Source organism: Macrobrachium nipponense, chromosome 9, assembly GCF_015104395.2.
Source record: "Macrobrachium nipponense isolate FS-2020 chromosome 9, ASM1510439v2, whole genome shotgun sequence".
NCBI lineage: Eukaryota > Metazoa > Arthropoda > Malacostraca > Decapoda > Palaemonidae > Macrobrachium > Macrobrachium nipponense.
The window spans coordinates 87,879,910-87,894,438 of NC_061110.1; the positions used below are offsets into that span (position 1 = coordinate 87,879,910).

Consider the following 14,529-nt stretch of genomic DNA (forward strand, 5'->3'; position numbering starts at 1 on the left):
TGGGTTCCCTCTATCCTGTTCGTTTCTTCGCGCGAGCGAGGGTTAGAGGATCCTGCTAATCACCCGACTTTTGCTTCTCAGGTGCGGTTGCCGCGAAGGACGACCTCGGACAGGTGTGGGCATCGTTGGGGCTGCAGGGAGTGCCGAGTGTCCAGGGGCTGCTCTACCATCTCGCTGGCTCCGTGGCGGTCCACGCATGCGACGGTTTACGACCACCACCACGACCCTTACAACACCTGGCTACGCTTCACCTCCTCACCTGGTGTACACCCCGCACGCGGTCTCTGTAACACCAACTACATCGGTGCAGGGGCCAGTCGCCGTACCACGGGGGAGTGTGATGCCGCCACCTGGGTTTGCCGTGCTGCCGCGACCGGACTTCGTGTGCCCGAAGAGCTCGCCCCTGGACCTCCCACCAGTACCAAGGATGTCTGTGCCGCTGGTCCGTCCAACTGGACCGCCTGCACAGCCTGCCGTACCTGCCGTACCTGCCCAGCCGCTGTTCACGGACGTGACGTTGATGACCACTGCTGCCGTTCCTGTACCTGCTCCTGCCGTCTCTACTGCTGTTCCTGTGATGCCTGCACCTGCTGACGTTGTTCCTGTTCCTGGCTCCGCTGCTCCCGATGCTGATCTGTTCGGACAGGTGCGTCCGGGCCCTGTTGCTTCGGCAACAGCAGCCCCGGCTCCGCTCTGGATGACAGATCTGACATCGGTCCTGAGGAGGTTGACGAAGAAGAAGAAGAAGAGGAGGAAGGTGTCGTCGTCGTCTTCATCGTCTTCTTCGTCGTCGTCGTCGTCTGCCGCCTCTTCCCCTTCTTCTTCTAAGGCTCCCCCCCGCCTAAGAAGAAGAAGGTCGCCTCCCCCCCCCCCTAAGAAGTCTCCTTCGGGAACTTCTAAGGGCCCGTCTCGCTCTGGTGAGACGGGGGGTTCTTCCGCTGGTCACCCTGCTCCTTCGGGGCAGGACCGTCTCTTCTTCGCAAGGAAGAAGACTACGGGGACCAGAGGAGTGCCGGCTAACACCGGCACTTCCTCACCTGCTGTTAGTGGTTCGGCCACGGCAGCAGGATCCGTCTCGGCTCGGTCGTTCGCGAGAGGTACCGAGTGTACGGTCGCCTAAACAGCGACCGTGCAGCTAGGAACCAGACCTCTGAGCCAGCTCAGCGTCAGGTTCACGGCACGGAGCGGAAGACTGGTGACAGCCGCTCACGCGACTCTCACCAGGACCAGCTCTCGCTCTCGCGGCGAGCAGCTGGCCACCCGGGAGGCGGAACGTGACGGTCATGACCGGCCACGGGCTGAGGCTGGGAAGAGGTCCCCCCGTTCGCCGGCACCAGCCACGGCTGGCACCAGCGACGTGACGCGCCGTGAGGATACGCACCGGTCTCACCGTGACAGTGGAGCTCGCCGGTCGCCTGACCGTCACTCTCACAGAGAGCGATCGGGTACTGCGACCAGCACCAGCTCCTCTGACACACGAGACCGGGGCCGCTGTTCTCGGTCCAGCCGTTCTCCACAGCGAGACGGCTCGACTAGGTCTGCAGCTCGATCGTCACGCGGTTTGACGATCGCCTGCAGTCTTCCAAGCCCACTGGTTCTGCCAGCGAGCGAGGAGGGAGCGTCAGGTCTGCCTCTCCCATACTTCAACCTCCTCGGGTTACACCGGGAGGGGCGAGGTATTGAGGAGTGATCGTGAGGGGTGCGCCCCTCAGGATCCCACCACATCGTCATACGTACCAGGCACGGTTCTCGGACCAGCCAGGTCGTACGCACAGGTGGTTGAGGAGACCGAGAGGGGTCTGACGCTGTTCCTCCCCTCGAGGGAGGAGGGTCTCGGGAGATGCTCCTGTTTGAGGGACTGGATGGTCCGACTCCGCAGGACGCAGTCACTCCTGAGATCCAGAGGAACTTTGCCGAGGTTATTACGCTGATTCGTCAGCACAACGACCTCGCGGAAGGATCGCCGCTCCCACCATCCGAGCCCACGTCCCGGCTCGAGTCGTTCTGGGGGCCCGAAGAGGGAACCCAGACCGACGGTGGGTTTGCCGCGTTCCGAGCTTGCAGACTCAGTGCTGGACCAGGTAGAATCGCTTGTCTCCGGAACAAGACGGTTCTCTCAAGTCTGGCAGGTCGAGCAAGCTGCTTCCACCTCCTCTGCTGCGACAGCGGCGTTTTTACGTGCCATCCGAGGACCCGATGCCGCCCAAACAGGTGAACCCGGAGTTAGCCAGGCTGACTCCGGGTGTGTCTCTGCAGCAGCTACCTGTCCGAGAACCTATGGTTCTCGCAGCAAGAGGCACTCGGCCTGGAATCTACTGCCATGGCAGCTTTCCAGGCCGTCTCCTGGCTAGATCTGTGGTCCCTCACAGTATCTAAGGTCGCAGCCAACTCCGGGGGAATTTCTCCCGAAGATGACTCGGCCTTTAGGAGACTTTGCCAGTCTGGAGGAAGAGCCATCTCCTTCCTTGCCCACCAGACGGTGAACCTGTGGGCCAACCTGGTTCTCCGACGAAGGGACGCTGTCCTTACTCGGGTTTCCAGGGCGGCCGGGCGTGAAGCGGCGTTGGGACTTCGCAACGGACCTTTACGGAGTTCCACATCTCTCTTCCCAGGAGAGATGGTGGACGCTGCGGTGACAGACGGCGCACTGCCGACAGTGACCGTCTGTTCAGGTTCACCAGGCAGTCTCGAAGGCTTCTGGCAGCCTCGGACTGCGGCCAAGTCTAAGAGCTCGGCTAGCGCTTCCTCGGTGGCTAAGACGGTACTGCGTCGAAGCCCCAGGGGAAAGACTCTGTCTTCTTCGACTTCTACAAGGGGAGCCGTAACCAGCCCTCCTCCCAGCCCTCCTCCTCCCGTGGAGGCTCTGGGAAGAAGTCGAAGAAAGGGGGGAAACGCTAGGGACGGCGTTCCCCCTCACCTGCTGCCGGAAGTGGGGGGGTGCCTGGCCAGCCATTGGGCAACTTGGCAGCGCTACGGCGCCGAGACCTGGATTGTAGATGTCCTTCGGGAGGGATATCTATTACCCTTCGAATCTCGGCCACCCCTCACCTCCAACCCGGTCCAACAGCAGTCGTACGTTCCAGGGTCATCGAAGGACGTAGCATTGAGACAGGAGATCAAGACCATGCTGAGCAAGAGAGCTGTAGAAATCGTCACGGATCAGTCACCGGGCTTTTACAGTCGACTCTTCCTGGTGGAAAAGTCTACGGGAGGGGGCTGGCGCCCGGTGATAGATCTCTCTCCTCTGAACCGGTTTGTTCGCCAGACCCGGGTTCACGATGGAGACGGCACGCTCAGTGCCTCGACTCCATCAGGGAGAACGATTTCATGCTTTCGGTGGACTTGAAGGATGCGTATTTCCAAATACCCATTCATCAGTCCTCCAGAAAGTACCTCCGCTTCATCCTCGACGGAACGGTGTACCAGTTCAGGGCACTTTGCTTCGGTCTCTCAACCGCCCCACAGGTGTTCACGCGAGTGTTCACTCTGGTGTCCTGCTTGGGCCCATTCGCACGGGATACGTCTGATGAGGTATCTCGACGATTGGTTAGTCCTGGCGAGCTCCCGCTCGCAGTTGCTACAGGGACAGGGGATCGACTGCTCGAGTTCTGTCGCGATCTGGGGATCGTTGTGAACTTCGAAAAGTCCGATCTCGAGCCCAAGCAGAGGATGAAGTACCTGGGTATGCTGATCGACACGGTAGCAGGGCGAGTCTTCCCCGCAGACTCGCGGATCAGCAGATTCAGGGAGGCAGCCAACCAGTTCCTGTCTCGGCAGGAACAGGTAGCTCAGCGATGGCAAGTCGTGATCGGACACCTGTCGTCACTCGAGAAGTTAGTCCCTCACGGGCGTCTTCACCTGCGGTCTCTTCAGTGGAGACTAAAGGAGAGTTGGTCACAGGCGACGGATCCCCCAAGCTTTCCAGTGTCACTGACACCGGAGGTGAGGCAGGACCTAGCCTGGTGGCTGGACGACAGGAACTCTAAAGAGGAGTGCCTCTGCGCACTCCCCCCCCGGACATGCAGCTGTTCTCAGACGCATCGACCGAGGGATGGGGCGCACACCTGGAGGAGTTGCTGACTTCAGGAGTGTGGGACGAGAACGACAAGCACCTTCACATCAATGTACTGGAACTCAAGGCAGCGTTCCTCGCTCTCCAAGAGTTCCAGGACCGCTTGATGGGACACTCAGTGGTGTTGATGTGCGACAACACCACGGTAGTGGCCTACGTCAACAAACGGGGGCCTAGTGTCTCTCCCGTTGTACCAGTTGACTCGGCAGTGCACGAGTGGGCCGAGGACACTCAATAGAGCTGTCGGCACGCTACATTCCAGGGAAGAGGAATGTAGTAGCAGACACGCTCAGCCGTCGGGATCAGGTGATAGGGACCGAATGGTCTCTACACCAGGACGTGGCGGAAAGGCTCTTCGACCTGTGGGGGCGACCAGTCGTGGATCTGTTCGCCACTCGGCACAACAGGAAGCTCCAGGTGTTCTTCTCGGCCGTGCCGGACCCATGGGCAGCTGCAGAGACGCTCTTCAACACCCGTGGGACACCTCTTCGTCTATGCCTTTCCCCCGTTCAGCCTGATTCGCAAGGTGATCAGTCGAGCACTGGTCACCCCGAATCTCAGAATGATCCTGGTGGCTCCCAAATGGCCACAGGCCATTTGGTATCCGGACCTGCTGGCTCTTCTCGCAGGAGAACCGAGAGAGATTCCCCCTTGGCACAACCTTCTCGCCCAGCCACACGTCGAGCGGTACCACCGAGCAGTCCAGTCCCTACGTCTTCACGGCTGGCTGTTATCCACCATCTCTTGCGAACGAGAGGCTTTTCTTGTAGCGCAGCAACAGAGATGGCTGGAAACGTCCGTCAGTCCTCTGCAGCTGTGTACCAGGGGAAGTGGGCCGTCTTCTGTGGTTGGTGTCGTAGACGGGGTCTATCTCCTCTCAGAGCCACTCTTCAGCAGGTAGCGGATTTCCTCGTTTTTCTTCGCCGAGAGAAGCTCCTCTCAGTCCCCACAGTCAAAGGATACAGAGCCGCCTTGGCGCTCGTCCTGAAACTGAGGGGATTGGACATCTCGAACTCGTTCGAGATCTCCTTGCTTATGAGGAGCTTCGAAAGGTCTTGCCCACCCAGGGAACTCAGCCCCCTGCGTGGGATGTGACTCTCGTCCTTAGGAGTTTGACTCGAACGCCGTTCGAGCCACTCCGAGAGTCGTCAGACAGGGATCTGACCCTCAAGACCCTCTTCTTGCTGGCCCTGGCATCGGCGAAGAGAGTAGGGGAACTTCATGGTCTTTCCTATGATGTACGACATTCCAGGGGATGGGGATCTGTGACGCTCAATTTCGTCCCGAACTTCGTTGCGAAGACTCAGAAACCGTCGATCCTGACGACAGGTTCGAGTCCTTCACGATTCCCTCCCTAATGGACTTCACCGATAATGATGCGGATGAGATGCTGCTTTGTCCTGTGAGGGCGCTACGGCGCTATCTGAAGAAACTCGACACCTCAGGCCTGAGTGTCGACGCCTCTTCGTTAGCACCGGGGTAACCAAGAAAGAAGTATCCAAGAACACTCTTTCATTCTGGCTGCGTGAGGTCATCAGGAGGGCGTATGAGGCTGATGGTAGTGACGACATCCGTACGTCCCGTCCGAGAGCTCACGAAGTCAGAAGTATTGGCCCCTCGTTGGCGTTTCGTAAGAACTTCTCCGTGGCGCAGGTCCTGAAGGCAGGGGTCTGGTCTAACCAGACTACCTTTACGTCCTTCTACCTTCGGGATATTGCCCACAGGTCCTTGGATACCTTTTCCTTGGGACCCGTGGTGGCTGCTCAACAAGTTGTGTAGCTAACCCAGACCCTCGCAGGCTGAAACAGCATCGAGTCCTGGTGTGACTGTGTGGATGGATGTGTGAATGAGTGAGTGACTGGCTCCCTCTTCCCGTCTTTTCCTCCTCCTCTACCTGTGGGCAGAGGGCCACGGTCGTCACTACGCTGGATGAGGACGAGATGCAGGTGAGCTATATGACAGAGCCCCATCCTATCCCTTTCACTAGGGATAGGAGCAGAATATCCACCACTTCCTCCTACAAGGGGGGGAAGTGGATGCCTACAAGAGTCAAACCCATGACTTTATATTTGCTCCTGTACAGGAACAAGTTCTTACATTGCTGGTACGAAGAGATACGCTTGCCTCCCTCTTTAGTACTCGGTCCCAGAGGTCTGACCATTGATCCTGCGGTGCACACCCCGATCAATCGGACAGAGGCTTGGATCCCTCCCTCGCTCTTACGACCAGGGAGGCTTCCAAGGTTGGGCGAACACCAGTCTGTTCACAAAAGACTCAGATTCCTCCCACCAAGAAGTGAGTCTTCCTATTGTAAAAGGACCGAAGGTTTGTATGCCGTGTCGGAACAAATGACAATTTGTCCAAAATTGCATTTTTCCTAACTATACAAACCTTGAGGTCCTTTTACACATAGCCCCACCTCATGCCACCCCTCACTCTGCAGTTTTTGCTTGGGCCAAAAGCAAAAGTGATTTGTTTACCTCCCAGTCGCGCGCGCGCGCCTGTCGGACAAGCAGTTAACTACCGAACCCCTTGTTCGAAAGCTTACGACCTATCCAGCTGCCGCTAGTACCTTCCTATTGTAAAAGGACCTCAGGTTTGTATAGTTAGGAAAAATGCAATTTTGGACAAATTGTCATTTCTTTTAATAAATTGATCACCACTTATTCTCAATGCATTACAGAGGGAGATGGCACTAAGATGTCCACCAGCCTAGATTCAACAGATTTACAGAAACAATCAGGTGAACAAACAGACCAGCAACAGCAAGACTCACAGGGACAGCAGCAACAGCCTAACAAAGATGAACATATTACGATGGATTTATACCGAGCATTTATGTCCAATGCTGGGTAAGGTTTCTGTTGTTTTGACATGCATGTTTTATTTTGGTATCAAGATGTGATGCTAAAAAATTTTTGGTAATGAACACATTACAGGCCTCATACTATTACAGTGTGTGGTTCGTAGGTTAGGTCAGCATTTTTAAAGTGATTATCCATATTAGTTACAAACCTGTTGTTTTTCCTTCTTGGCAGTTGCCTGGCCTAAGTCACTAGACTGCTTACTTATTGGAGCCTTCAGGCTTGAAACATTTTGCTTTTCCAATTGGGGTTGAAGTATAGCTAGTAAATTTACTGTTATAATAATACTGTATAGGTGTTTGTGTTGACTTTTCAGTCCAAAAAACTGAAATGGACTCCTTCCTTATGATAAAGGATTTAATGTGTAGTGTATGTTGGAATGAGATGTTGAACCTGTATGTCTTTTCAGAGAGAGTGATTTAGAAGAGATCTTGGCCTTGCAAACACGAATGCACAACTCTGTTGGCGTGTTTTTAGAAACGAACCGAAAGTCACGCTATAGTGGAGCAACTGGTGCTGGGACATCTGCAACCACGGGCCATCCAGCAACGGGAACCTCACGTCCTCGGACGCCAACTGCATCGCCTCATGGCTCTCCTCGAAGAAGTCGACGGTCACCTTCAACTGGTTTGTCATTTTGAATTTTGTTTTTGTTCAATTTTCAGTTATGTAGATGTAAAATTAGTCCAGATGCCTTTGTTTAGGATCTGTTAAAAGTTAACAGTCATGATTGACTCCCTGGTTAACTTAGCAATGGTCACACCACTTACAGTCTGCTTCGCACATCTCTTTAAGTTTGCCCCTCCGACAGCATTGTTTCTTGTAAATAAAAATTAAAAGTTCATGCACTTGCATTATTGTTAATGGCAGATTGAAAGTGCAAAGTGAGTCTTATTTAATTTACTATTTTTTTATTTTTTCATTGAAGGGAGTCAGGCTCGGCAAACAGATCCAGTGACAATAGAGCCACAGGCTCAAACTTCTTCACAGCCAGCACAACAGCCAGAGACCAATGGCAAGCAGAGTTCTTCGTTTTCCTCACCAACAACAAACACCAGCACCACTCAGTCTTCTACCCCAGCTACAACAACTGCCTCCACTTGTTGTCTGTTTGGCAATATCCTCAAGGCCAGTCTAAAAGGAACCCACGCTTCATTCATTTCATGAAAGTGGCACCATTTAGCCCTGGAATTTTGTTGTAAATTTCTCATCTGCGTTAAGATTCAACAGCTTTATTTGAAACTTGTCGAGTATTTTATGACATTGAATAAAATTTATCATGACATTTCTTCAATTTTTTTTTTTTTTTTTCAAGTGTGCATGCTCTTTTAATAAAAGCCCGATTCCAGATGAATTCATTCAGTCTAAGTTAAGTTAAGGAACTTAAAATTGCAGCTATATCCGTAGGTTTAAGATTAGCACGAATGAAAAGCTTTAAAGAAAACGTGTTTTTAGGTACACAATGTTGTGAAGGAGCTTTGTTCAATTGTGGATTGTTGTTGCCAACTCTATCTGAAGTAGTTTTACTTGAGCATAAGTGGCAGCAAATTTTCTTGCTTAATCTGTACACCAGAAGAATGGTTTTAGGCTGTGTAGATGCATGGTGATGCCTTCGTTATTTGTTCCTATAGGAATGCAAAGCATCTCCCTTTATGTAGAAGTATTCCTCTACACAGGTTGGCATCATTTGATGAAATTGGTAACAGTAATATATATCCACTCACATGCAATCATCAAGAGCTTTTTCTTCGGTTTTTCTTCAGTTAAGACATATTGTTTGCTCTGACTGACCAATAGGCTGAAACTTATAGCTTTTTTTTATTTTAAGTAAAGTGTATTTTGTTTTTAGTCCAGCATTATTTGATAAGAAAATTAAACAATGAATGGTAAAGGATGAAGTAGGTGGGTGTTTGTGTTTGGCGGCTTTATGTTCATGGGTCACACTTGTGAGGGTAAGCAACCAGACCACACACTGTTCAACAGTGCTGACTCGGGTATTTATGCCAAGCTCTCCCCAAATGAAGGAGCAGTCCGTGTTCTTGATTTGTCATATCCTATCAGTGCTTCTTGGGTAGCTTTACTGGAGTTGTTTCCATTCAATATTCTGAGCAATCCATCATTTGCTACTGCTTTTGCTGTTGAGCCTCATGTAGCAGTTGTTTTGCTTTTGAGGAAATTCAAGTTGTGTCAAACACAGGGTTTACTCCTGCTACACTGCATCCTGAAAAGAGTAAGACTTGTGGATGGAGTAACTGGAAGAAATGCAAAAGTGTATCTTCTCCCTCTTCCTCCTCATCCCCACACTCACCCACCTATCAACAATTAGCTACCTCGTTACCAAGTTTCAATGACTGATTGCAGCTTGCGCAAAGGAATATGCATACCTAAAAGGTGATGGTTCGTTTTCCCTAGGAAAAATATAAATTTTTAAAAATTTGTGATTTTTTTCACTCTTTCTAGTCCAATTTCTGGAATATACATTTTTGCCTTATTCATACATGCTAACAGTGTTATTCTTCCGATGGATAATTTTTCCTCTGAGCAGAGGAATGAGGCTATACAAGAATTAATCCTTACTTAAGAATTGTCTTTCCTAATAAATAGGCCTATATATTGTGATTTATGCTCGAACATGTAGGAAATATTTTTGGTAGCTGGTGTAACTTTTGTTAGGTTCAATTGGAAAATTTCATTATTTTGGAATCACAACTGATACCTTACCAGTTATGTCGTATCACTTAATCTCTATTAGTTTGCCTAATTCTGGTTAAATGTTTATTTCTTCCATTCCTCTTTGAAATGCAGGTTTCCATTCCGTCTTTATGGTGGTAATTGCTGTCGTTTAATTTGAGGTTTTGTCTGAAAGTTTGATGTCGAAACTGTCTTTTTTTTGTTTGAATTTATTTAGTTTATTTAAGCCTGATGGCAGTGATCTCTCTGTTAATAGAGTAGTTTAAAAAGTAAATGCTTCCGTTCTAATCTTTTCCAAATTTTTTATATCTTTAGGTCAGTCTTTAAAAATGGTTTGTTTGGAATGTGCTAAGCTTGTTTTAAATAGCCACTATTGTATAGGGTTGAAACACATTGAATGTAGATGGTTTTAACTTCACATTTGGTTACGCATGATTTGGGTAAGTTGAACTTCAAAGTGTAATTGAAGCAAGATACTGTAGCATTAGGTGATGGTTCGTTTCCAGAGTAATAGATTTGCCATGTAAATAGACTATTATTAATATTATATATATCTCTTTTATAATGTATCAGAAATCTTTTGTTGGTTAGGGATTAAAATACCATGTAAATAAATACAGTAATATAAAACATCTAAAGGTGCCAGAAGGTTGGTAAGCTTGAATGTACAATAACTTCACATGACTATTAATGACCAGGAAGAGAATGTACTGCATTATTATAGATTATGATTACTGTTCAGTTTTTTAATCTAGTTCTGTGGCAGCTCAGTGGTATTGCTTGACAACTTTTTACTGTGTTGGTCTCATGTTCAGTTCCTCGATAGATTTTTACAGGCACACGGCCTACATAGGGCATACAGGCCTACATGCCTGGGCCCCTTTGGTCTTAAGACATTGTGCGCAAGTGTAATGGCGTGTCCCTAGCCTCTGCTACTCAGTAGTAACCTTTAAACTTTCATAAGTTAATGAACATTCATATTTGCTATCCTTATCAATAGTAGACTGTTATGGTGTCTCAAGATTAAATATCGAATTAATTAAGCATTTTAAAATTTAGCTGTGTTTTGCTTTGAAAAGCTCCTAAAAATTGCAATGTTAACAATTATTCTATAACATGAATGTAATTTTGTTGTCACATTCAATTTACATGATGCTCTACATGAAAGCTGATTAAGGAATCGTAGGCTATTTTAATTATGGTACTGTTTTATCAGTCAGTCTGTTTCACACTGGTCATGTTTTTCAGCATTAAAAAATTAAATTACATAATAGTTTGAAATGGTGGGTCACTGTTACATTACCATTAATCATTGTTTCTCAAGTGATTGCTTTTATCAAGTACTAAATTTTTCTGTTTGAAATAATTTGCTTTTTGATCCTTTGTTCAAAGAAAGGTACCCCCAACTGCATGGCTTCTACAGAACATTGTAGAAAGCACTAATGGTTCTTTGAAGTATGTGTTCTGTTCCAGATGAAAGTTTTTAATTTAACATTTTATGTTATTCACGTTGCCTCTTAACCTAGCTATGTAATTTATTTATATAATTTTCACTCTTTGTACAACAAATCCTTCAGAATAGCCTTAGTCATATGTTGAAGTGGGAAGTGGTGGTGTGTGTGAAATGTTTGGTAGTAATTCAGGTTTTCACAGCTATGGTTTCCAATTCATTTTTACTCTTCGGGGTATATTGACTTAAAGGCAAGGTTCTGTATACAGTTAATATATTTGATTAAATACTAAGCAAAGGTGAAGCATGCCTTCTCTGCGTGTGCCTCTTGCAGGTGTAGACAACGTGAACAGTCCATGAAATTGATTGGTAGAAAATCCTGTTATATAAGCATCATTTAGCTCAACATTTTACACTGCATGAAAAGGAAGAAAGAATGTAGCTTTTATTTATCCATTTAATTTTGTATTTAAAATTCATTTATTCCTTCAAGTTGCTATTACATATGTGCAGATGTTTCCTGAGAGTAGGCCGTTTAAAAATTTAAAATACCCAAGCAGAAGATTTTTTATATTGGTTGTTTAGTAATCGTAATCCAGAGGTGGTTGGTTGAATGCTGTTGCTAGGTTTGAGTCCTCTGCTGCTCCATGCTTTCCTTGGCTGAAATTCCTGTTCTTACACCAGACGCCAAAGCATGTTGCAGTGTCTTATAGGTCTCGGTTTTTTAAGGCAAAAGATAATTGAGTGAATAAGGTATAACATCAGGTTTAATCAAGGAAGTGAGCACACTGCATGACAAGAGCTTTGTCGAATTACATGCCATTTTAGTGACTTACGATGTGTTAGCTATTGCAAATGTGGTAATGTGCATCTAATGAACAAGATTACCTCAATGTTTACCATAACTTTAAGGACGTTGTTTGTACTTGAATCCGGTCTGGTTATATGTATTTGGGTACAGTCTCATTAAGCTCCCTGTGTAATGTTTTGATGAAAGGAACCATTTTCTAGCCTTATAAAGTCAAGTGAAAGTGTAATTGTTTTGGAAGGTACATATAAGATTTTATTTTGCTATTTCAAAGCTTCCTTTGATTTCAGTTTACACTGGATAGTTTTGAACATCTTGTAATGAATTCATGTCATATAAGAATGACATTTTAACAATTGAAATATCTCTAGTTTTTAAATGGTTTGGCTTAATTTTACTTTGTTCAAGTGTTAATAAACACATTCAGGGAACAAAGGCCATGTGACTTAAACTTGTTTTGAGTTTTATTCTTAAGAAATTTTTGGTTTTACTCTTAGAAATTTTTACTTTCAAAGATTTATGTTTTTTTTATGTTGCCAAAAAGTGGTTTAAAGGTGTAACGTTATCTGAGACATCCTTCTCGTCATCGTATACAAGTGTTTTTATTTTTTTCTATGGTATATGGTGGGTAAGTGACACCCTTTGTTGAGAGTACTTCGACGTGTCCCTTTTCCAGCGCACTTTACCACTATGGAAGGGTCTGGTGAGGCATCCTACTGGCCCACAACTCTATAGGTTTCTTCCAACTTACTTATCAAGTCCCATTTTACTTCTCATTTAAGAACAAATCTTGTGCTTTTGGTACAAGGACTGACAACAGTTCTTTACTAGCAATACACCTTAATCAGGTTGTATTACCTTAACTGTATTCATTTGTTAATGATTGATATTTTCTTTTGTGAGATACAGTAGTACATATATGTTTCATTAATTTTGTTTCATAGGAGTTCACAGCTGTAAGAGGTGAACCTGAAGATAAGATTGTAGTATCATTTGTGTGTAAGCTTCTATTTTATAATTTAAAATCACTAAGGTTGAGGCATCTTCATTATGTTCTTTTAACTATAAATGACGACCTTTTCTTGTATTTTTTACATTGCTGTCTTTCAGAATTCCAAATTTTTGGTACTGTTTTATTGTATCACCACAACTTGACATTGAAGTTTTTATGCTGTGCTTTTAAGTCTCTATGTTTAATACAAAAATCATACTAAAATCTTGCAAATTTACTGCTACAGAGATTCGCCATCTATTGTTTATGTTTTAACATTCATTCCCATGGGACTTGGCACTCATTGGAGTTGTGGTATTAAATTAAAAATGTACCCAAAATTTTTATGCTTTGCCTGAATTGAAAAGCCTGGTGCATCTGTTTGTTAGTTTTGTGAGCTGATGTGTTTTTTTTTTCTCTTTTGCATAATGTGATGGTTTTAGTGTCATTATTCTTATTCTTTCTTAGAGCATGTCAATTGACAGGCTACTGAAAGGGCAGAAAAATTAAACTAGACCAATTCATCAGCTTATTGCTGGAATTTCATACAATTTTTGGTGATAAATTTGTGGAAGGTTACTCACTGAAGGAAAATTATTTTATAAATTTTATAGCCATCATATCCTTGAATCAGTCTGTAAAATCATAATAGATAGAAGAGGTGTAGAGAAAATCATTTGTCAGTTAATGTGCTGTCAGACAGGAATGCAGGTTGTATTTGTTCACATTAGTTTTTCTACATATTGGTGAGGGGATGCTTTTCTCCAGAAGGAATGACAAGCTGGTTTTTAACAATTGGTAAATGTTTGAAAGCAAACCAGCTACGAACTGTTATGGTAGGGAAAAGAGGTTTGATGGGTGGAGTAACTTGCTGCATTAAAGGAGACTATGCAAGAAATGTACAAGGAAAATAAGTTTTAATATAAAGTTCTAAATTCAACATGTAACAAATATGCATGATATCCTTTAAGTTTTCTCCTATAATTTTTTATATATACGTAATTTATTAAAAGATGCGTTCAAAAGAAAGCACATTTATGTAGTACTACTGACATTTTTATGTCGTCTATTACTTCATAAATCTGAATTTATGAAGTTGAATGTCCCCACACTTTAGTTGCTTACAGGTTCATTGTTGATTATGTCCTGTGTAGTTGAAGGTATTAGCAAGCCATATCTCGGTGATATTGATTGCTAAATTTGATTTTTTAAAAGGAAGACTTTTTGCTCCTGTGCCAAAAGATAAAAAAATGTAAAGAAAATGTTTGATAATTTAACTTATTTGTCACCTGAGTTGAGTACCTCTGTGAACTTATAGTATGTACTTCACAAATTCTGTGTAATGTACTTAATATTTATTATTTGCATGTTATGATTAAATAAGTGGTATTGAAGCAAAGGAAGGAATGTATTTATTGCTTTGATGTCACTTGAATGCAACATTATACACAGTATTAATAAGGTTAGGTTTCAGTTGCTAATTTTGAGAAGCTAAATACACTTGTATTCTGAAAGCAATATCAGAAAATCTTACTAAGAAATAATGCAATAAAAGGTCACAAGAAGTAACAACAGTGCTCACTAAATCAATATTCAGGTTCAATAGTGAATAGATCTTTGAACTTGAAACTGTTTACACAAGCGAGGTAACAT

General features: G+C 45.5%; 1 protein-coding gene across 1 annotated transcript in view; it reads left to right on the forward strand.

The window, feature by feature from the left end:
* LOC135217980 (tubulin polyglutamylase TTLL5-like) overlaps positions 1-14,462 on the forward strand; it is a 66,644-nt gene extending 52,182 nt beyond the window's left edge. The window contains 3 exon segments of the mRNA XM_064254106.1: positions 6,756-6,924; positions 7,346-7,563; positions 7,865-14,462. Of these exon segments, the coding sequence (XP_064110176.1) occupies positions 6,756-6,924; positions 7,346-7,563; positions 7,865-8,103 (626 nt within the window). The 3' untranslated portion in view covers positions 8,104-14,462.
* The last annotated feature ends 67 nt before the right edge of the window (positions 14,463-14,529 follow it).